This window comes from Amphiprion ocellaris, chromosome 18 (assembly GCF_022539595.1).
Source record: "Amphiprion ocellaris isolate individual 3 ecotype Okinawa chromosome 18, ASM2253959v1, whole genome shotgun sequence".
In the NCBI taxonomy this organism is placed as follows: domain Eukaryota; kingdom Metazoa; phylum Chordata; class Actinopteri; family Pomacentridae; genus Amphiprion; species Amphiprion ocellaris.
The window spans coordinates 12,939,882-12,964,043 of record NC_072783.1 but is presented as its reverse complement, the minus strand read 5'-3'; the positions used below and the strand labels follow the sequence as shown (position 1 = coordinate 12,964,043).

Below are 24,162 nucleotides of genomic sequence, written 5' to 3'. Positions count from 1 at the left end.
CGTTTTTACATATCCAACTGGTTATTTTGCCAGCTTAAATGAATAAAATCCAGGTTAAAGTGTATTATACAACAAAACAAAACAAAACAGGTGAACAAGAAATTGCAGTACATACAGACAAAAAATTTATTTGAGCTCCTTTCAATTTAGGCAATTTTGTGTTGCCATTCTGCAATTAGTTCACCAGAGAAGTAGATTTTTCAAATGTATATATCTTGTTTACAGCTCCTTTATAACTGACTTTAAGGATTCATCACCAAAATGATAAGTTTAATCATGTTTTTTGCTTTATGCTGTAGAAAACAGCTTGATCCCAAATTTTCAAAATTTTCTTTTTTTCCCCTTATATTTATATCTATTTTGGAAAACTTTGACAATTAAAAGTATGACAAACAAACTATTAGCAGTGTACCCATTCATGTGCAAACAACACTAGGATTACTTTGATGCCAAAGATAAACATCCAAAGAAGCTACTATGTAGAGTTACATCTATGTCATTTTAAGGCAGGACAGAACTTTTTTCATGGATTTTTAATTTTTTTTTAATACAGATGAGTCTTTGGGGTTATATTCAATGACCACAGAGGCACTTTAATGCAAAACAAAATAAGTTTACAATGTCTGAAGCCTTCAATATGAACAAAGCATTGTAATGTTTTCAGTTATGTATGTAATTCTGTGCCCTTGAACATCAATGACATTATTTATTAAAGTTCAACACCAAATTCCATGTACAGCCAATAAATGGAATTCAGTAAGTCAAAACTGTAACAAATCAGTAGGTTGCCCTGTCTTGACAGAGAAAACCTCAGTTGTGTCTCCAGCATCCAAATCTCATCTGTCCCTTAATACAATTACCTCATGTTGTTCAGCAACAACCCACAGGTTGTGTCTTTATATACCATCAGCTACCTTTGCTAGTTAATTTAAATAGCAGTTTATGCCACTGAACATAACTCCAGTTCTGTGACCACGTAACAGCCTTCCCCTCTGGTGGAAACCAACAGTGAAGGCAAACAGGAGGCACACCATTTGTAAACGCAGGAGTCCAAGCAGATCTGGCAGGTCAAACACATTTGGTACCTACACCTTAACTGCTTGTGTGTGTCACAGCTGCTGTTGCAACTGCTGACCATGTTGATGAGCGAGCCAAACCGAAATAAACAACTTGCCACTCTTTTTAGAATAGTGGCATGCACCTGTGCCTTTCACCTGACATACTATTTTTGCATCACGTCTTCCCAACACACCTCCACTTCAACTCTCCCAAAGTGGTGGGGGTGGGGGGCACCTCATGTTAAAGTCTAAGCCAATTTTATGCCACTTCCAGGACACAGGGCAATGCCAGGAACTGTTAAAGGGATTTTTTCCCTTCAGATGGTGTTTTTTTTACAGTCCCTGATTACATTAGCACTGCTGTGAACTCTGCTGCTGCCACACATCCAATCACTTTCACTGCAGAAAGGACAGGTCTCAGTGCTTTCAGTTTCCAGTGTGAAATATTTCCAGGCTGCAGCAACAAATTCTTGCCAGCTGCTTTTAAAACATGTGGTGCACTGACTGGTGGTGGATGATGCTACATTGTCAAAAGAAAGTGTGCAACACACACAAATTGAAGAGGTAATGAATGGCGTATTGTGTTTGCAATACATTTATTACTCACCTTTCAGAGTGGAGCAGTAAGCGGGATTGAGTTTGAACTGAGGCATGTTTTCTTGGTCTCCAGACACTGGAGGTTTACACTTTTGAGCTGTTAAAAAGAAAGAAATATTCTATTATGTAAAGACAGAGAACGGAGGGACGATGTAGCAAGTGTAGCTAGTCAAAATGGAGACAAAACAGTTGTTGAACACAGAGTTAATGAGCTGCAGACAGATGGGGCATACGGAGTAAAGAAATGTGTGAGTCGCTGAATGCAAGAAAAGCTATCAAACAAAACACTGGCAATCGAAATGTGCTTACCAAGTCTGGCATAGAGTACCGACACATCCTGTAGCACTTCAGCAGTTGGTATGGGAGATGATGAGCAGATCAGCTCCAACAAACCAACATACTGCTTCATATTGGGGCTGTGATCCACATTCAGCTATACGAATTATAACAGAAGCATTATTAGTTTACGTTACTATAGCATAGTGAGGGGGTAATTATAATGACAAACACAGAAAAATGCCTTCATAGTGAAAAGATTTGTGTATAATTTCTTGTCTAGATGTCTACGACAATTAGTAGGTGACAAGACAAAACTCCATGTGCTAACCTACTCAGTCCTTCTTCAGCAGATCATACAGTTTATGTTAGCTAGCTAGTGACGGCTAATAAAGTTCATGTTTTGATCTGGATCAAGCGTTCAGTAAGTTCAGGGTGGTTTTTTTGTGTTCCAAAAAATCTGGATTAGCCTGATTTCAGCAGGAGGCTGGATTCAGGATCAATGTCAAGCACAAAATGTAGCAAAACTTTGAAATTGGTCAAATAATACAACAATCCATTGTGGACTTTATATTTTTAACAGCTATTTGCAGTGAAAAAGTTGATCAAACTAACAATAGGTTGCTTCTTTTGTGCCCATAAAATAGTGTCTCAAACAGCTTTAAATATTAAAAGAAAATATTAGAACTGTCGTTCAGCACCATATATTGATAATAATTACACAATCATCAGAATGTATTTTAAAGCTGGTTTCTCCACAAATGAACTCTGAACATTCATGAACTCTGAACATTCATTACTTTATTAACTAATGGAAATGACATAAAACACTTGTTCAAAATAGCCACAGTGTATTATTGAATTTATTTGTAGTGGTTCAGATGAGATTATTACTGTTTAAAAGAAACTGAAAGGGGATGTTTGTATCATTTTATTGTTCTGTTTTGTGGCTCTTCAAATAAAAGCATTATACCGGCTATTCTTTCACAGCAAGTTTACATTGTACTATAGTCCCAATGAGAGCACTGTTGATCTGGATGTGGTAATCTTGGACAGTTTGTATTTGGATCAAGGCACGACAGGTATTGGATACAATACAATTAGCCGTTTGGCTACAATCTCTTGTATTTAGATGGAAATGTACATTAATATGAACTGTCCCATTTTAAAAATAAATAAATAAATGAATGAATGAATGAATGAATGAATGAATGAATGAAAAGTAAGATCGAATATCTGTTCTTGAATGTTTTCATATGCACATTAAACTTCTTGAGCACCTGAGTCTACGAGTCTGCTTTTGTCTACCTCTGTCTGTAATCAAGGGGCCGTGAGAGCAGCATAAATCAGCCACTATTATTGTGCTAAGCAAGGGCTTAGCAAGCAAAAAATCAACTAAATGAGTCAAAGAAAACATGATTCACATTTAAACATACGGTAAAATTATGTGAGCTGTCACTAGCAATAAGAAAGATGATGACAGACCGATTTCTGGAAAAATAGTAACTGGCAATCGCAGCTTGACCCAAACTCAATTTTGTATCTCTGTCCTCAGAACCAGCCGTCTGACTGTCAGCAGAAGCTAAAAAGAGCACGTCTGGAGAAACTATCTTCAGCCGACTGACAGACAGCAGAAATTTAATGGATAAAAGCAGTTTTCATGTTGACTCAGCAGAAAGAAATCAGCATTGTTTTGTAATGACTAGCTGGTGTATTGATTGTAAGTGAGATGAGAAAACTCACAGTGACACTGGGAGCCTGATTAATGATTACAGATACCATTGTATTATTTCACAACATATAAATAGCAGGAGATTTATGTGGTTTAAACAGCTGTCTGTAGAGATTAGGCTTCACTATTCACACCAGAGGAAAGAAAAATAGACGTGTAGCATTAAAAAAACACTCAGGGTTCCAGGGTGATGTGCGTCTCATGTAGGTGTAACTCAGTCAGAGGTGATTTAATAGACAAGAAATCTATTTGCATGTGATACGACCATATAATTGATGGCTTTCTTACCCTGGTGAAGAAGTCTCTCATGCCTTCCAGCTGGCTATAGAAAGGAGCCAGGACTCTGGGCTCCTGGATAGGGCTGTCTGCTCTGTGAGTCAGCTGTCTGTAGCGCTGGAACATGGTTGTGGTGTCACTCCAGCAAACGTCTTTCAGGTGGTAGAAGCGTCCTCTACACCAGTCACCATTATGGCTGAGGAAACAAAGTTCAGGTGTTTAAATGTTGACATTAACCTGGAACAGTATGCTGATACAGTTCATGACGTACCTGTTCAACTCTACGAACACAGCAGGGGTATGATGGAACAGTTCCTTGAGGCTGTTCTGGGAACAGTTTGTATCCAGATAGGTGTAGATGTTGTGGATGTGCTGAACTGTAGAAGTAAAATTTGCCCCTTCTGACTTGTCGTCAGGGTCTTTCTGCTCCTGGTTATCTTTCTCTGGTTGGACACACCACTTCTTCAAGTAGTTAATGAGAATGTCCACTGAGATAGTTTCTCTCATTCCTAAAAGAAGGAGAATACAGTTACAGTCATGTTGTCTGTCATGTTACGGCCTCAACCTGCAGCAATTACAGAATAACCAAAAACTACAGCTATTGACAGCAGAGATTTCCACCATGGCAGACACATTTTTACCTAAAGCTCTGCTGAACTTGCTGGAGTGGATGTCCACATAATCAACGTGAGTCCCCAGCAGGTTGGTGATTTCTGGTGATTTCAGATACACTGAGCTTGGACACAGGTACTTTTTCTCTGGCTGTTCTCCTTGCTGTGGGCGATAAGCTGGCACCCATTCAAGACGGCACAAGTAGTGGTAGAAAGAAGATCTGGTGCTTTTGATTGGTCGCCCATCGCTGTCGATCACCTGGGCTGTGAGGTACTGAGAGTAGCGATGTCTGGAAGAAAGGTTGCAGAAGTTTTCAATCCCTCTTTTCAGTGGGAGAAAACCAGAATAAATGCTCTGAAAAAACGACGGCTTCTCGGACAAGATACATTTAAAATAGCATAATATACTTTCAGAGATCTAATTATTACAGTGTGTGGATGGCAACCTCTTAAGCAGTAGCTCAGTGAATCTCTTTTTATCTAGGATGACTCAACAAAGTAGCGGAACTGTGTGACCTACATTTCACTGTTCTGCACGTGTTTAATGATCAGAGTTAATGCACTGAGAAATTCTAAAGGCAAACTGATCAGTGCAATACATGGCATTTTCTCCCCACATGCGTTTACAAAGCGTAAAAAGAGAGTAAACTAGTTTGAGCTTGTGCATGTTCCTGACAGCTAGGCGTTTCTTTTAGTCCTCAAAGTCATAGCTTGCATAAATACTAGCAGAGTCTCCTTTGTTTTTCTCTAACAGCCTTCATGGCCTAATAAATTCCTCTGACGATGGCTTTTGTGTGATGTTCAGTCCATGAACTTTTCTTCACTGGCTGACCTTCATGTCTTAAAGCAATGATGGACTGTTGTTTTGTGTGTGCTTAGCTAAACAGTTCTTGCAGAAGCAGCAGTAAAACAGAATTATTTGCTGTAAACCAACACTATTATTTCAACACATCTGTCCCTGCATCTCTCTCAATTCACCAGCTCACCTACAACTGCTCCAACACTGAACACTGAGATTCTGAATAAGAATAATACAGAAACTAACACAGCTTCACAGGATTGGGTCCTTTTCGTATGAAACCCTCGAAGTCTGATTCTGTATTTTTGAAACTACCATCAGTCCAATGCATTTTTAAAGTGGAAATGCTCAGCCATGTTGCTGACTGCTTATTTCGTTCATGATGTTTCTTAGTATGTTAAAAACATCGGGTAAAAGGTAAATAGAATCTTAAGTAAATTAGGCAGGCAAATTTGTAAAGTTAATCCTTTTTTTTCAAAAAGCAAAGTACTTTCGGTTAATTGATGTCTTTGGACTAGCTCATCACAACTTAGTGACTCAGAAAGCAAACGACTCCTCCACTTTTAACAAGACTAATGTGTTAACAGCAAATATGATTATCTGTGTTATCTGTACTATTTTCGTACTAAACAATTTCATATGTGTTTAAATGTTCTGTTATCTGTAAAAATAAAGAAAAGCATCTGACTGAATAGGTGTGTCCAAACTTTTGATCGGTATGCTGGAGATGGACATTAGTATTCTATTAGTACTCATTCTGTGGTAGACTTGGATATTTACTGTTCACTTGATTTTATGTTTTTATGTGATATTATGCTGTTTTTAATACGTGGTATAATAAAACTGAAATCTTTTTTTTAAATTGCGCCAGTGATGCCTTTGAGTGATGTCTGGGAGCCACATCTACAACAGCTGAACAGTCTGCCACTAAAAAATTAGACTGAGAAGATCAGGATGGACACTTGATGGCATGTATTGGGAAACGGTTGCCATTCATGTATAGCCTAAAAGACAAATGCAAAAATAATGGAGTGATCCTTCAATTATTCATCGAACTGTGAAATAAAAGAGTGGCTGTTAGGAAGGGTTGCACAGGACATAATTAAACTCACTGCTCTCCGGTATGAGTTTGTGAGCTTGAATGACCTACTTACCTGAACTGTACTCTGCTCACACATCTACAACACTAACAGAATGGGACCACTGTAAAAGCAGTTTATTATTAATTTGATCTCTCTTACAAAGTCACTACAAACATAAGGATGATGAGTCTCTCAGGGAGAAAATATCTTTTAACTGTCAACCCCAGTAATCACTTTGCAGCCACAGTAGAAATAATGGGACTTACACTCTAAAGCCATTAACATTGTCATTATCTGTGGAAAAGAGGTTTCCTAAACATAATACTGTACAAACCCTGCAAATGGACTCATTGCTAAAATGGGACACTCTTTACTGGACAGAACATGACACATGAGGAGAAGCATGTTAAGTGTGTGTCTTTCACTGTGTGAGTATTACCCAGTGTCCCAGTTGATCTCCAGCAGCTCCAGCAAAGCCATTCTCTGCTGCAGCAGGAGGGAGCCAGGCAGCTGGGCTGTAGCCAGGGCATGAAACTCTTCACAGGGGTAGTCATCGAGCACATAGCCTTCCCCTGGAGTTTGGTGCCACGCCACACTTTCAGCTGCCCAGGGACTGGAGGCCTGGCAGAGATGGAGAGGGAAAAGAATGAGCTTCATAGTTAATAATGACTTCTCGTCTAAGTGTTCAAACTCATCTGAAGCCAGTATGACTGAAATGCTCTACAGACTTATTTTGCAGGCTTGTACCAGACTGGACTGTTATGATTGTATTCTCTCTGGTATAACTCTGTCATCTATCAAAAGCCTGAAACTGTCAAGCACACTGCAGTTAGAATCCAAACCAGAACCAGAAAGTTTGATCACATCAAACCAACCCTGATCCCTCTCCATTCTTTATTTATCTGCAGATTTTCCCCCCCAAAATGATCACATGAAAGCCCTCTTCAGGCAATAAAAAACACACAAGGTCAGAGAAACGAAATCCTGTTATGTGTAAATTTAAACACAGATCAGATATAAATGCTCACTTGAGACTAAGTGAGGTCAAAACCTTGGCTTACATTCCCACAATTTTAATTACCTAGTTTCCTAGAAAGATTGTTTAGCCTAAAAGATAAGTTCAAAAAACATTGAAAGTTCCTGGATTCCTTCATCTTCAAATGCTTCTTTGTGACAACAACATACTCATTTTACAATATTATAAAAGTAAGAAAATCAAAAAGTCCTTACATTTGCTGAAACCAAACTATGTTGGACTTTTTTGTTGAATAAAATCTTTAAAAGGACTAATTAATTATCAAAACTGGTGTCAGTTTTTTCCTGACAATACGCTGACAAGTGACTGACTGCTGGAGAGAAACCAAAAAGATCTAATTAGTCGCTGTGTAATAAAAAGATCTAGAGCAGCTAATAAGTGGACCTTGATCCTCAGTGTTAATCACAAATTAGGAAGGCCTGTCATTGTATTGAAAGACTTGATGGTAGTGATGAAGGTGGGAAATGTCAATAATCGTTGTCATCAACTTGAAATGAATATATAAATTTTAAAGTGACTAATGATGACTTATGATATTTTGAGGAGGAACAATGTCTGTAATATCTTTCCAATACTGCATGTAGGCACAGTGACACACAGTGACTGATGGTATCATCACAAATCCACATATTATTCCCTGTAGCTTCAGCCCAGGCTAAAACAGGCAGCAGGAATGTCTGACCTGCACAGCATCTGTTCTATCCGTGATATGTCCCATCACTCACCTGCTTTTTCTGCTCATCCTCAAAGCAGCTATTGATCTCTCTAGTCCTGCTGTGACTCACAATCGTTAGTATCTTCATCGTTTAATCACTATCTTGTTTGTCATGATGACTCACAAATGCAGAGGAAGATTCTCGTCTCACTCTGGTCTCCATGCAACCAGTAAATATTGTTCCTTACACAACACATCCATAGCTTTTTATCATTTGTGCTTACAGGTAGAGCTGTCACGACCTCTTTCTAGTGTTTTTTTCCCAGTGTAATTGCATCTTTGCAGCATGAGCTGAGTGCTATTCCTGAATAGCTGAGGTAACAGTTCAGGGATGTCCTCCTCACCAGTTCTGCGGCAGTGAGTGTCTGTCTTTCTTTGCGAATGATGAGACCATCTCTGACGCCCAGTCTGCTGAACAGCTCCCTCCATCCTGCTACATCGTTGTCTGTCTGCACATAGCAGGGACTCAGCAAGATCCAATCACAGCCTGGTGGCAGGGAAACAGGATTTACAGATGGAAGAGTAATAAAGAAATGCCGTATTAAAACCACAACCAGGAAGACTAAGATGTGTAACTAGGTAATGTGCACTGTTTACCTTTTGATATTGGTTATTCTGTCATTCAAACAAGGTCTAACATGTGCGTAATTAATCTGCTGCATTGCTTTATCACCAAAGGAAGACTGATACATTGTGTATCCAATACAAACAAAACTAATGCTTTTGTGGTTTCTGATAGAAAACAGCCAAAGCCATAGGGGAGAAAATCACATTGCAACACATTTTGATCGTTAAAGTCCATTAGTAAACAAAATGGAACAAAAAGATGAGAGCTTTTACATTAACTGACTTAGAGTTGGAACAATGAGCTATTCTGACAATTAATTCAATTTTAAAAAGGTCCCAAATTGTCCTCTGAATGTGTCTCAGTTTTTTTTAGCTCAAAATATTGGAAAGATGGTCCCCTAGAAGCCTGTATTACACAAAGCTGGACTTGAGGGTAGCCAGGTTTGAGTGTGGGTTTTCAGGACTACAACAGTAGGTCACGCTTCACCAAGTCAACATCACTAAGACAACTTACGCTGAACACCTAACTTGCACTAGAGCAGGTTATTTTTAAGATAATACATCAATAGGCATTATAACTCTGCCTACTGACCAATCGATTTTCTTGGAAAATGGAATCATCTTTCTTTTTTAGTTTTTCCATTTTCCAAGGTCCTATGGAGCTCGGTGCAGGATTGTACTGTGATAGGATCTCTGAGGAGGGCAAAAGGTTTTAGAGGCCTTTATATATTGAAATAATCCTAAAACAGAGACTAAGAATGTGTTAATGCCTTGTACTTCTTATGAGTTTGACTGCTGTTTTTATATTAGTTTTTTACATGCTCCCAAAACCACTGAACACCACTAAGCAGCTGAAAGAATAAGACTAAAACTGCTACAAACGCTCATGCACTGTAAGAACATCACATTAAAAGTGTGATAACTGGAATCATCCTCCACATCACCATGACAATAGTTTCATTTTTACAACCTGATTATTTATTCTTTACATATAATAATTTGTTTATTGTTGTAGCATTGCAGAGAGAATCTACATTTATAATATCAATATAAAATCTTCTCTTGCATGGTGGCAATTTAACTGAGAATTGAATAAGACTCTTACATCTAAGTAACTTATATGTGATTGAAGTTTCATGCTTTATACGAGGCTGTGGTATTGAAAAGCCTATTAGTTTACATTCACACAATCAGCAATTTTTTTTTTTTCATGAAAAGATATTCTGGGCATATTGAACTTGCTATGCAGTACAAGCTTCAGGTTTTATCCCTGTTTTAAATAGGCTGTTTCAGTGCCCACAGCCTTAAATGCAGCTGAGCTGCTGCTGTCCATGTCCACTTCAGGAAGAAGACTCTCTCTGCACTTATTTAATTCAGTGACTGACAAAGCGAAACACACAGAACATTTGATGTACTTCACTCACTGATGAGCCATTTTAGAGTTAGCAAGTAAATAAGTCTGGCAGACTGTGAGACAGCTGCACATTCTGAATGGCTCACCTTGACAGCAGGTCAGCGAAGGGGCATGACTATGCAAATATTTAGCTTAATGACCTGCAGTTACCAATCTCTACAGAGAAACTAGATAAAATTCTTACTGGTTTGTAAAGCTGGAGGGCTATCCAGTTGAGGGGGAAGTGGAGGAATGGCAGTAGTAAGCATCTTTATATTTTTACAGGTTTTGCTTTACACCTCAGATGCTGTATGTCTGTATGAGTTTTACAGCAGCTACTTTGAACACACTGTATATGCTAATGAGTGTATTTTGCAAAATAATATAGTTGAAAACATATACAGTAATACAAAGTGGTTTTTTGTAAGGACAATTATTATATAGCTTAAAGTTTATTTTATGTTATTTTGTTAAACAAGTATTGATATAGTAGTAAAGGTGTGTCTAGTGCAGTGTTTCTCAAATAGTGGGGCGTGCCCCCCTGGGGGGGCACAGAGGCATGTCAAGAGGGGCACGGGCGACTGGGAGGAAAAGGTCCTTCAACACGGAACAAATTAGCTGAACTATTGTTTTAACATCGGCCTGTTTTTCACAGCGTACCACAATACTGAAATTGTGCTGACCCCATAGACGGTATATGCCATAGATATTAGAGGTCGACCGATATGGGATTTTCAAAGGCCGATGCCGATACCGATTTTTAAAAAAATTTTCAGCCGATGGCCGATATCTAAAGCTGATTGTAGAAGCCGATTTTTAAGGCCGATATCCTTTTTTTTTAAAAGCACATCGATTACAAAAGGCAATTTAAACACTAAAAGTATATACATGTATATATTATAAATTAAATACACTAGTAGAACTCTAACATTTATTGAACACATAAAGTGAAAAAGTACAATAACATAAAGAAAATACTTAAAGTTTACAAAAAATACAATTAAAAAGTAACCTGAAAGTGGTTAGGGTTAGGCTTGTTGTTTCCTGGCTCACTCGCTCCGCTCATGCTCCGCTCTCTGAGTGCCGGGGGTCCTTCTAAGGGAAAAGCGGTCGCAGCAGCTGCCCGTACGGGTGCCTGATCACAAATGGGCTTTTTTTTTGTAAATATCGGCCGATGGCCGATATTGAAATAAGTCCATATATCGGCCCAAAATATCGACCAGCCGATATATCGGTCTACCTCTAATAGATATAAATAATAATAATAATGATCTTCTGTATATATCTATGGTATATACACTGGCCGATCACACTCCGAAGTACAGACTCCCGAGAACGGGAGAACGCATCGTTAATGTGCAGTCGGAACACCAGTGTACTTGATCACGTCACATACTCGGCTCATCTCCTCCAATTATTTTTACCAGCAATGTCAAACATACGGCCTGTGGGCCAAAACTGGCCCACCAGACGGTCCATTTCGGGGTGGGACGACTTTACAAATGATAAAAATTACAACAACTTTAACTGTAAATTGTAAATTTGTAAAATTGTAAATTTAAAATAATTTCTAGAACTTGACAAGCTGTTCTGATCATGAAGTAAAATACTAGATTGTTCAGTTCCAGATACCTGTGACTGAATGTTCTGTGTTTTTGTAGATAAACTGTTATCTGGCAGTTACAATGCATGTGTAAATGATGAACTGAGGCATAATAAGCTACTGTTGAAATTGAACTTGTTTTCCTTAAGAAATTTCAGGTTCATAATATTTTGTAAAAATATACTTCATTAAATGTGAACATTTTCAGAATGTACTTTTTTTGAACTAAAACAAAGGGGAAAAGTTGGAGCTGTGGTTATTTATAGGTTATTATGCTGTGATTTTACTGGTGGGGCCCACTGGAGATCAGATTGGGGTTTATGTGGTCCCTGGACTAAAATGAGTTTGACACCCCTGATCTTTACTGTGAAAAACAACAAAATGGAATCAGATAAAATAACACAGCCCTGCATATTTATGTTTTCACAGTTTTATATATAAATGTGTATATATATATATATATATATATATATATATATATATATATATATATATATATATATATATATATATATATATATATACATATACATATACATATACATATATATATATATATATATATATATATACATATACATATACATATACATATACATATATATATATATATATATATATATATATATATATATATATATATGTTTTTTATGTTTTTATATTTTTTTTTTTGTCCTCCAAAGGTGGGCCCGACAGAAAAAAATTGAGAACCACTGGTCTAGTGTGTTAACACAAACCTGTGAAACTGACTATTTTTCAAAAAGTATGGCTGTCACCATGCACAACTTTCAAAAATGACACCGTTTTTATTCTGTTTATTGTATGCCATACTGTAAAATGAGCAGCTGTGCCAACATAAAATGGCTCAGATCATCAGGACATCTTGACAAAAATGCCGCTACGGATGTCTTTAAAATGGCCAGAAGAGAACATTAGCTTGTGCCTGTACAGCTTCTCTTTCTGTTTTTCAAAGCACAGGTCAAGTGTTCTGATCCATTTTCCATGACAGGTTGTCCATTCTACTACCACTTACATAACACTAACACAAACATGCTATTATACTCAGGACAATGGAGGCAAACCGTAACATAATCACTAAACACTTTCCTCACAAAAGAAAATACACACACATGCGCACACACACGCACGCACGCACGCACGCACGCACGCACGCACGCACGCACACACACACACACAAAGCTGATGTTCAAAATTTACCCAGAAGAAAAAGAGAAAAAGGAGATGGTAGCTGAGGACAGTAAGAAACAAGCTGTGGTGATTGTTATGGATATTTTACTTGCTTTCTAGGCCAAACACGGGCAATGTACAATAGCTGAAGGAGGAGAAGTGTTCAGGTTTAAAAGTTTTCTTTTTGCAGAAACAATCTGTGCATGTGTGTGTGTGTGTGTGTGTGTGTGTGTGTGTGTGTGTGTGTGTGTGTGTGTGTGTGTGTGCGTGTGTGTTTCTCCCTACCAGGCAGTTTCTTAGCCAGGTTCATGTTGCCGTACTCTTCAGAGAAGTGCACCCTTTCATTGGCCGGGCACAGCAGACCCCTGCAGGTCAGGATGGGTATTGCGATGTCTGAGTACTCCTGGCTGGAGGAGGAGTGCTGCTTGATGAAAACCAAGTAACTCACAATCACCGACTCAGGCTTCGACTTGTGGTGGAAACAGTGGAAACATCCCAGAAACAAAGTGTGAAATAAAAGAGAAGGAAAGACAGATAATTAGGGCAAATACGCTGTGCACATAGTAAGAAATTCTCTTTTTTCTGTGAGATTTTCTCACACTGCAGTAGACACAGAAGTAGAACCAGTTGAATCACTTTCATGTGTGTATTACCTTCCATTTGTTGCTGCGTACTGAAGGGTAGATGTGCTGCTCCAGCACCTCTTGAGGCTCCAGCTCATGAACCCCAAGTCTTTTCAACAGCTCTCGAATCTGCTGACTTTCCAGGGGTTCCAAACAGCTCAGCAAAGAGGGGTGAACCACGTTTATATCCTTGTACAATGCAGACAGTGGTCCTGTGAAAAGACAACAAACTGGATTAACACCACCAACCTATAGCCATAAACATAAAAGAGGAGATGAAACTTTTTGGATTTTTCCAGACTCCATATTAGTTCTAGTACTGTGGTAGAGAACAACATTGGATTGTAGATGATATCATGTCCACCAATTGTAAGTTAAAGAGTTCTTCTGGGTGAACATTTTCATTAGACATTAACAAGTGTTATTTCAGCTTATTTCATAACTGATTTCCCATTTAGAGATTAAGCTTAATTTTAGGGCTGGGACTTTAACGCGTTGATTTCGATTAATTAATTACCGTGGCAAATAACGCGATAACGCATTTAATCGCACCTTTCTCAGTTCCTTAAATTGTGGCACACCGGTAACACTGATGAACACTCCAGCCCAGTAGGTGGCAGTAATGAACCTAAAGTATGGGTATCTTCTCCCGTGAAGAAGATACAGAGGCGCGAAATCAGAGCCCAAGGAGGTTTGGTGAACAGTGAAGGAGGATGAGACCACATTGTGCTTGTTGGGAGGAAAGTTTTCTTTTACAAATCTTCCTGATGGCAGCTTGGGTAAAAGTGTGGTTGTGTGCAAATTGTGCAACAAAGAGTTTTCTGATCACTGCATCATTTCAAGCCGATGGTATCATCTCAGTGCAAAACATGTTGCTGTTAGCATCAGCGCTAATGTTAGCCATGACAGTCCTGCTAATGGTGTAGCCATCCCATAATAGACCACTTTAGAAGACACTGAAAGTGCTTTAGGTGACAAAAAGTCGTAAAATGTTGAATATAATTGCTAAAATTGCATTGTGAATGTGCAGTAATCTGTGAATGTAGCAGACATGAAAAATGCAGATAAATAGAAATGAAACAAACATTTTTGTGGTTTAAGTTATTACACTGCCACAGAGGCGGAGCCTCGGCAGAGTAATAAGTTAAACCACAAAAATGTTTGTCTTTTAAGAACTTAATTATAAACTTTTAGCTTATGAAAAAATATTTTTGTTTATAAATAGAAAGTTATATTCCTAAAAAAATGGGACTGGGAAAACCGAACTAAATCCAGGCCTTAAGTCATCAAAATCACTTTTTTTTCCTGTATGTCCCATTTTAAAATTGTATTAATTATATAAATTTCAAATTATAAATGCGTATATGTTTATTCAGTGATTCAACTGTCAACCAATATTTATTTGAATTGAAAATAATTACTTATTGTGTCAAATATTGCTATTTGACAATGCGATTATTGCGATTAATTAATTGCAAAGCCTGTAATTAATTAGATTCATTTTTTAATCGCGTCCCACCACTACTTAATTTATTATATTGTTACAACTCGTGTCCAGTGTATTTGTGGAATGGATTTAGGAAATACACAATGCCTAGAAGGCCAGAGTTTCTTGCATTTCATAATTTCTTTTTAGCTATTTCTTAGGAATTATTTGATTTTTGACATAACAGCATACAATCACTGAACTAAATACCTGTAACTGAAAACCCTCACTGACCTACTTTTCTACTTTCTGGGGCTGGCATCTGAAGGAACGTGTCCCCACTGATCTCTGTACTGCTCAATATTTCAGAAGCACACTGTTTTAACGTTGCTGTCTCTCCGAAGCTATCACACTCATCTCTGTCCACTTGACTTCACCTTTAAGCAGAGCCTGAGGTTTGCGCTGCATATTGGCTTCACTTGCAGAAGGTTGTTTCAAACTGAAATCACTGACCTGAAAAGTCAAGACTTCACTCCCACCAGTGTTATTTTCTGCTAATTTTCCTAGCATTCTTTGTTTTTTATCTGCATTCAGTGACAAAGAGTCATGTATACTGACAAAGGTAAATTGCAACAGCCAATTTTTATGTGCTGTCATAACAAATTGAATTGATGTTTTTTTTGCTTTCAAACAGGCAAGATGTATTAATTTGAAAGGTTGCTCTAGAATTTTATGCTGTTACATAAAATTGGGTGACCAACAAAACAGAGGTCATTGTCCAAAACGTAAGCAGCAGAAGCTAAGTCGTCCTTATATTTAATCCCTTTAAGGACTGCAAACACACACATATTTGCAAACCTCAACTATTATGTAATTATGTGATTCACCAATCACTTCATATTTATTCAGAAGACGAATGTAACAATACCACAACACAGTGGTGCAACAAAAAGGCATACATTTCTGCTTTCCTACTATCTTGGTCTACATTTAGTGTGCCCACAGATTCAGTGGCATCTCCAGTAAGGTAACTTTAATTATTGAAGACTGTGCACACATCTGCAAAGACAATGGTGTGCAAGTTCCTGAACTCCAGGATGCTGAGAGCTTCAAGTTGGGTCAAGTTGTAAATTCATCATATCTCATCTGTACATGGTAAAAGTGTACATAGTTCTTATTATATCTGCATTGTTCGCCTGATTGTACCTTTGTTCACTTGTCTCGCTTCTTCCATGCCTCTTTTGTACCTAGCTGCTGTAACCTGTAAATTTCCCCAGGGAGGGATCAGTGATCTTATCTTATCGTATAAAAATGTTGGATCCTACGGTTCCCATAATGCAATGTTAGACCCTGTTGGTAAATACACCCTATTTAACACCATATCAAAGTCAAAGTCTTGGCACTGAGCAGCCATCTTGGTAACACCCCTGGATAGGTATGTGGGCAAACAAGATTGGTTCCCTATTTAAACTAATGGAGAGAGAAACAGCCATAAATGCAATTTCAAAAGTCACTGGGGAATAAAAAATGCATTAATAGAATCACCAGTTAAATCTGATAAAAACTGTTTTAAAAGTTTTCTGAGTTTAATCCACACACATTTCACTATTACAATTATCTGTTCTTTAATCCAACTGCACTGCTGTCACAGTGACATTTTCCTTGTCTGAAGTCATGCACATTTCTACGTGAAAAGACAGTCAGAAACCCCGCGGCATGTAAACTGATTAAGAAATTAGGTTTTATCAAATTGTCTATTCTGATCAGGTTTATTCTTTTAGAAATCATTTGCTGCAGAAAGCTGACTAATCCATTTGCTTAGGTGCAAGTAAATCCACTGATATGGTTTTATAGAATCAATAATTCAGTCATTTACAGACACAATGAAGAATATAAAGGATGAAGAAATGAATGTAATATTTTAATATATTTGGGTGATCTGATCAATCAGTTGCCCTGGTTTTGGATAAAAGACATTGGTGATGCTCATGTGAAGCTCTGAATCCAGATGAAATAGAGTGCAGAGGAAGAATAGCACATAAAAACTCTGAGTTGCTTATAGAGACACCAAACCACTTAGACTACATCATTACTAAAGCCAGCAGCAAACTGCAGTGACTTACATTTAAATCAATTATTCATGCTTGCCATTCTAAACCTCTGCTTTGGGTACAGTTTTTGAATGAGATGACGCACAACATGAGTGACGTTCCTCCCCTTTTGTATGAGCAGCTCTGACCCGAGTAACTGTATATCTGCTTATTCGTAGAAAGAGGTCAGGTTTGTCCATAGACTATATACAAGTTTGTCATACACCTACTTGGCTGCCCTCAGTGTCTGTGAGGTGTTGATTTCTAAGAGCAGACATATTTTGTGACGCAGATTCTTTCAAAGTTCAGAGACTTTCACATGAACTCCTTTTCTATACCTGCTCACACATCAGAAAGTAAAGTTTGACTGTTACACAAACTGTGCTACCATTACTGTTTACTGCAGCGCCTTCATCTGAATGTACCAATTTATTCAATGTGCTATTTTTACTTATGTTATGAAATACCACAATAATTTCCAGCTTTTGCAAATATTTCCCTGCTGAGCTTTATGAGCACAGATGGAGAGTGTTGCATACGCACCTCTCACAGTCACTAAGGTGATACATATTTATCTGTTTTTCTTTATCTACATCACTTTATCACATTTTTAGAAACTGGAAACCTGTGAAACTGTATATATTCTGATTGCTTTCTTTGCTCCATCTGCTGTGCTGGTTTGTTGTTGTTGTCACAGTTGATATAGCACTATGCAATCAGCACATGCACTTCATACATTCTTTGCAGGTGCAGAGTAATTATGGACACAAAAACTGAGAAAATGCACAGACACAGCTGTCTCGTTCTCATATCTCCATTCTAATTGCTGATGTAAATTGGGACTTACTCTGCAGCAACAATGTAGTGTTCTGAGGTCTCAGCTATTCATTTGAGGAGAGAGCTTATATAAAGAGCCAAGCTGTGAAACTACATAGTTGTAATGTGCTGTAGTTATATTATAACTGTGTACACACATCCACAAACACAGAAAATGTATTCAAATGCATTCACATCTTTTATCTGAGCTAGATCAGGTAGTTGATATATTGACATTTAAGAATAAAAAGCAGAAGTCCATCCTTAATAAAATATTTGTTGGTGCAAAAAAATGAAAATATATGTGAATATTTGACTTATTCAGATGGAGTCAGTCAAACAAGATCTTAGATTGTAATTAAATCACCAACTACATTTCAAAGCTTCTAATGGACAGGGACATAGACCACATTAGTCACTACTGTTACCGAAGTTATAGAATTACCTGTCTGAGCTTGAGCTTTCCTTTTCTTGGTCTTGGTTTCTTCCATAGGAAAGAACACTCCTTCCCCATTTAGTGCCACCACACGTCCGTCAGCCAGAGGGATTATCGGTAGATCTCTGAGGGTTTGCAAGACAGAATCTGCCTCTCCGTAGCCATGCTCAAGAGCTCGGAAGTTGCAAACCAGCAACCTGGCCAGTTGACGCAGACCTCCATCTGGAATGAAAACAAAAGGTTGGTGTCCAAAACATACTGAAATATATCATCACACAGAATTTAGTTAGAATTACATATCAAATAGTCCTATATCACCAGACCTCTCTACACAGGGCTGGAGAATGGTCTGGCTGTAGCCATTATCATTCTGTTATAGATTTAAAAAAGCACTCTGGTGTGTTTGTGTTTCTTTAAACCAATCGCAGTCCCCTTGGGCAGTGTTAAACACAGGATGGAGATTCAGTGCATCTGCTATAAAATGTTTTGGGGTAAAACTGTTTCTGTGAAACATGTTAAAAATTAAACTTCTTCAACTGGTGGGCAAAACATGCAAGAGATCACTTGCTTCTTTTCGACCAAAGAGAACCAGGTGTTAGTTTGGTTCTAGTTAAGTGCCGGTGCTTTTTTGGTTCAAATCTCGTACCTCCTCAGAACCGTTTTTTTTTTTCCATTGGCAAGGACCCAAGTTGGAGCAACGTCATTGCGTCACCGTAAAATGTCAGTACGTCACTGCATGCGTAGCCGTTCTGCAACATTGGTGCACCGTAAACATGCAAGTGCCGTTCCTGACTTTGCAAGCCTACACTACAATCCAGAAACAAATAATCTAACTGTTAGTAGCTACCTGTCTTCATCATAGTCACAGGTAACAGCGACTACATTTGAGAAGACAGGTAATTATCAGAGATGTTTTGATTCTTAACAGTGGTGTGTTAGCGTTAGCTACTTAACCTTGACTACGTTTACATCCTTTACATATCGGTTAAACAAACGCAATAAGTTGATGATAGTATCTATGCTTATCTTTTTTCTTGGATGGTTTTAAGGCCAATTGCGAGGCAGAGGTCAGCTGTTGTCTGGGCACATCATCAGTGGCGATCACGCCACTGGTGGGACACAATTGTACCAGATTTCAGCTGAAGGCTGCTGTTCTGTCCAAACTATCATGAGATAGACATTTTTATTGTGATATACCCACCACTGTTGCTAGCTTTTTTTTCAATAAATTGTTTGAGATGAGGAAATCACTATTGCATGCTTCCACTGAAATGCCCTACTTTCATGATATAATATCAAACTTTTTACATTTTCCATAAATTTCACCTGAAAGTTGAATAACTTTTTGTGAACAGTGTATGTAGACACATCATGTAAGCACACTTCAATAATATATCTGCTGCAGTAGTGCAGTTTATCTATCTAGCTTGGTGTGACAGTAAAAAAAACAACATATGTTGCTGATATGTTTCAGACTGAAATCTGCTTGAAAAGCACAACTGATTATCTGTCAAAATGTGTGTAACAAAAGTGTGCACTGAACACTGAATAAAGTCTCTGTAGATTATAGACAAAACTTGCATCTTTCATCACAAATATATTTTTCTTCACCCAAAGTGCAAGAGTAAAAATACAAGTGAACTTAAATAGCAAGAAGGAAAAGAATTTACAAAAAATTTTTTTTTTTTTTTTTTTTTAAATTTTATTATCCCTTATTAATCCCACAAGAGGAAATTCTGATTTTCGCATCTCTCCCCAGTTGGGGGAGAGCAACGGGTCAGCCGCGGTACAGCACTCCTGGAGCAGGAAGGGTTAAGGGCCTTGCTCAAGGGCCCAACAGTGGCCACATCGGGGCTTGAACCTCTGACCTTCTGATCCGTAGTCCAGAGACTTAATCATTGCGCCACCACTGACCTATAGCCACCACTGCCCTATTTTCTAGAAAAGGCAGAAATAGTGGACAATGCAGTTCATTTCTGGGACAGTTGCTCCAGCACCAACACCATGTCCCATCAGTCCAACCAAGGTGTCTGAATTTCCATCCATCCTCTGGATGTTCTGGAGCATGGCAGTGGCCAGCTCTTGGTTGGTGTTTTCTGATCTGTTCCAAGAACCATTCCTCTGACCTCTCCAGATACTGCAGCAGATCCACAGAAGCATCCCACTTCTCTTTTCCTGCATAAAAGCACCCAAAAAGGTAGTAGTTCTCAGTAATTATTTTTTATATTCATGAACACAGTTAACGTAAAGTAAATGTTGTATTTTGTGATTTTAGGATTAGCCAAAAGATAACATATTGATTATGTTGATGTCTGCACAGTCTAATCAGATCTTACTTGATCTGGTCTGTTGAGAGGACGGCGTGGATGAGGTGCAGAACGGGACCGGTGAGCTGCAGAGTAGCGGTCCTGGTAACTGGACCTCATCATCCAAGGCCGACAACTAAATAAAATGAACAAGAAATGTTGTTGATAGCATCTGTAAATTAAAACCATTTTCTCCATTAATTGATTAATTATTAATTTATCCATACAATGTTATAAAATGTTGCAAAAAATACCTGAAATAATTTCCAACAGTGCTAAATGTCCCGTTTTATTTGAGCAACAACTAAAAACCACCAAAGAAATCTGTGTATACGAAATGAATACATTGAACTTCCACATCTGCAAAGCTGGAAAATCACAGAACAATCAGCATTTTCCCTTGAAATTATAAAAATAGCTGCACATTATCAGTACTCTTTACTTCATTGTGTTAATTTGATCATTTGAATCAGTTTTAGACTGGCATTAATGATAATGTTAACAAACAGTTCATTCGTTCTTCAAGGGAAATTTAAATGATTACCATATAGTTCGGTAATATGATTAAATGGGCCGTTGTGTAACAACGTGGGAGGTTTTGAATACAGGTCTTGTAATGAAATATTGGTGCTGCTTTTGTCAGCTTTTATAACACCTTGTTTCATAGCTTGTTAGCTTAGCAGCAGCTAACTGGTTGGCAAACAATAGTCAACCTCTGATCACTGATCCTGTGTCCAGACCACGTTAGCTGGCGTAACGTTCCCAATATTGATGTGGGACTATTGTAGCTGGCGTATTCATAATAGGCTAACAGCAGGATGTTTGAGAAATAAAACTTACCAGGATCAGGATCGGTGGTCTGTACGGTGGAGTGCATCAACTCCAGCACGGCTGTGGCGTTCAGGGCCGCGGTTGGAAATCACGGAATGCAGCCGGTCAAAATGGGGGCTCTTTTTGGCCGACAACTGCTGCGTTCCACCTCCCTTTTCTGGTCCGTGTAGTCATTTTTGAGCTTTTTAAGTTTGTTGAGGAGTTAGTTGAGGCTCCACTCGTACCGGCTGCAGCCATCTCCTGCTGGATCGTTTCGAACACCAGCGTGGTCCAAGAGGCTCCCTCTAACTTCAACTGAATTTCATATGAAGACCACAGTGCTAGGAAGCATTGGGTCTCCTCCTCAGACCGCTGCTGCTTGGATTTGGCATCTATATTTACCGGTTTTCAAAACACAAACACTAAACACTACTACTACTACTACTCGCTCTGCTGATTAAAACTGTGTTTTCACCGTTGATCGTCGGTCACCGTAACCCCGCCCCCAGCCTGTGACGTACTCGGTTCTCAACTCTGGCCCAGCAAAGAGTTGGTGCCTGAAAAACACCAGTTTTTGGAGCCTGTAGCCGGTGCTCAGCTGATGGAAACACAAAGAACTGGTGCTAAGTCAGGCACTGGCTCCGAACTCGAAGGGGAACCAGCTCCATCGAAAAGGAGGTTATGAACGTTAACTTGAAAGACACAAGCATATCTGCTTTACTCTATAATACAAATCTTACATCAGTCAATCAAAAGCTGCTGTTATCAGCATGGAGGCTGCAGCTCTGAGGGTGTTATTGTTTGCCATATTGAAAGCGCATTTTGAAAATATTATAGAAGGGGACCATACGATGGCTTACACCCACAGTCTACATCTGGTCAGTCAGACTACAGAGCAAACATGCATATATGTAAATAGCTGTTTGTTTCTAATGAATGCACACACAATAGAAAAAATAAACAAAGATATGTATATGTTTCCTAAAAAAAGTGTAGTACCTATTGTTTAAAAACCAGAGGGAGTGCTTCAAACATAAGTAGGTATGTGAATGAGATTATCGATGAAGCAAATTACAGTAGCAAATTCATTAGTAGATGTTTCACAGTTACCATACTTGTGTTGGCATGTTTTTCGATGCAACAAAATACTCCAAATATTGTAAAAATAAAGTCAAAACTACTCAAACTGCATTAAAGACATTTATGTTGTCATCATTAATTTCCCCACTTTTCTGCTCACAGTCATAATCCCACAGTCATCATGATTGAAATATGACAGGCTACATGCAATCATACAAAATTACCGAAAATGTCGTCTTTATGCGACTACATGTATCCCTACTTAAAAGCTGCTGTATTTTTTTACATGGAACACATGCAAGAGCACTTCATTTTAGCAGAGCTGTAATCACTAGTTTGTACACACCTGAATGGATACCCTCCACTCTCATCAGCTCCTTGGCCATGGCTGTGGTTACCGTGGTAACATCTGATCCCCGCAGATATCGGACTCCCAGGTGAGTGAGCAGGGAGGCGGGTGGGGCAGGGCTCAAACCCGGATGGAGATAGGACAGAGACAGGTGCCTTTCCAGCTCATCTCCACCAATCACATCATGGATCACAGCATCCCGACAGACGGCCACTTGAGACGGCAGCTTGTACACAACCTTACCATCTGGGAAAAACAGCATTGAGTAGAACATTTAGACACTGTTTTCAAATTCTCATGAGTTTTTAAGGGTTTCATTTGCACAGCCTGCAGGTGTAGGGAATACCTGAGCTGAGTGTAGGCAGGAAGGCTTTGCCCTTGAGCAGCTGAATGATCTGGCTAGCAACAGGCTTGAAGAAGTCCAGCACCTCGTCAGGCAGGGGAGTAAACTGCAGAAACTGGCAAAGGCCCTTCAGCCCCTTGAACTCTGGGTGGTCCTGGAACAAGGAAAAGAAGTGACAAAAGACAAACGATATTACTCTTTCATGTTTTGGATGTCCTGTGGCTGATGCACATTTTTCATTTACGTCAGCTACAAAGTCAATCAGGCCATTGTTTGAACCAGGCTTATATCAACGGTAGGACTGTATTTCAATTCTTCCCTTTTATATATATATATATATATATATATATATATATATATATATATTTAATAAAAACATCTCTGACATTACAGTTTCATTCACTAACTAAACATTATACATACCTTTTAGTCATTTCTATTTACACATTTTCAGTCACTTACTCTCTAAATACTGCATAGAAAAAGTTCCTAAAAAGTACATTAATCAGACATAACATCAAAACTACTGACAGGTGAAGTGAATAACATTTATCATATTGTTACAATGCATTTTTTCTTCAACCTTGGGGTCATGTGGCTGTTAATTTGAAATATAAAACCAAAAAAAATTACCAAAAGTTAGTTTTTTTTCTGGTTTGACAAAGGTATGGTTCAGGAAAAAAGATGAAGTCATTTTGATTTTTCATCTTAATTATAATTTCAACATGACTCATGTATGCCATGGATGAAAAGCAAAAACAGAAAAAAACCCTGAGAAAACATAATTTTACAAGGGCTTTAAAACGTTTCAGTGGTTCAGAAGGTATAACTCCAATTTCTGTTAAATCTTTCATTTTAAACAACTGTGGGACATATTGAGGTTTATGAATGTTAATTTTCCATTGCTTAAAAAAACAACATAATACAAACCACAGAAATGCATTAGTGAA

The 24,162-nt window shown here is 38.4% G+C and overlaps 1 protein-coding gene and 1 long non-coding RNA gene across 6 annotated transcripts in view; both read right to left on the bottom strand.

Moving 5' to 3' along the window:
* The window catches only part of wu:fj29h11 (uncharacterized), a 68,908-nt gene that overhangs the window by 14,684 nt on the left and 30,062 nt on the right, over positions 1-24,162 (bottom strand). For all 5 annotated transcript variants that reach the window (XM_023272845.3, XM_023272847.3, XM_055004709.1 and 2 more), the window contains 12 exons: positions 23,216-23,366; positions 22,867-23,115; positions 18,334-18,546; positions 13,587-13,768; positions 13,219-13,402; positions 8,527-8,669; positions 6,871-7,052; positions 4,581-4,840; positions 4,211-4,448; positions 3,952-4,135; positions 1,965-2,088; positions 1,666-1,752 (listed from right to left, as the gene is read on the bottom strand). In XM_023272845.3, coding sequence (XP_023128613.2) covers positions 1,666-1,752; positions 1,965-2,088; positions 3,952-4,135; positions 4,211-4,448; positions 4,581-4,840; positions 6,871-7,052; positions 8,527-8,669; positions 13,219-13,402; positions 13,587-13,768; positions 18,334-18,546; positions 22,867-23,115; positions 23,216-23,366 — 2,197 coding nt within the window. The remainder of the gene's footprint in view (positions 1-1,665; positions 1,753-1,964; positions 2,089-3,951; positions 4,136-4,210; positions 4,449-4,580; positions 4,841-6,870; positions 7,053-8,526; positions 8,670-13,218; positions 13,403-13,586; positions 13,769-18,333; positions 18,547-22,866; positions 23,116-23,215; positions 23,367-24,162) is intronic.
* On the bottom strand, positions 20,044-22,854 carry LOC118470464 (uncharacterized). The gene is made up of 3 exons (XR_004847540.2): positions 21,471-22,854; positions 20,661-20,766; positions 20,044-20,499 (listed from the first exon to the last, which is right to left on the bottom strand). It is a non-coding gene; the product is annotated as an uncharacterized LOC118470464 (long non-coding RNA).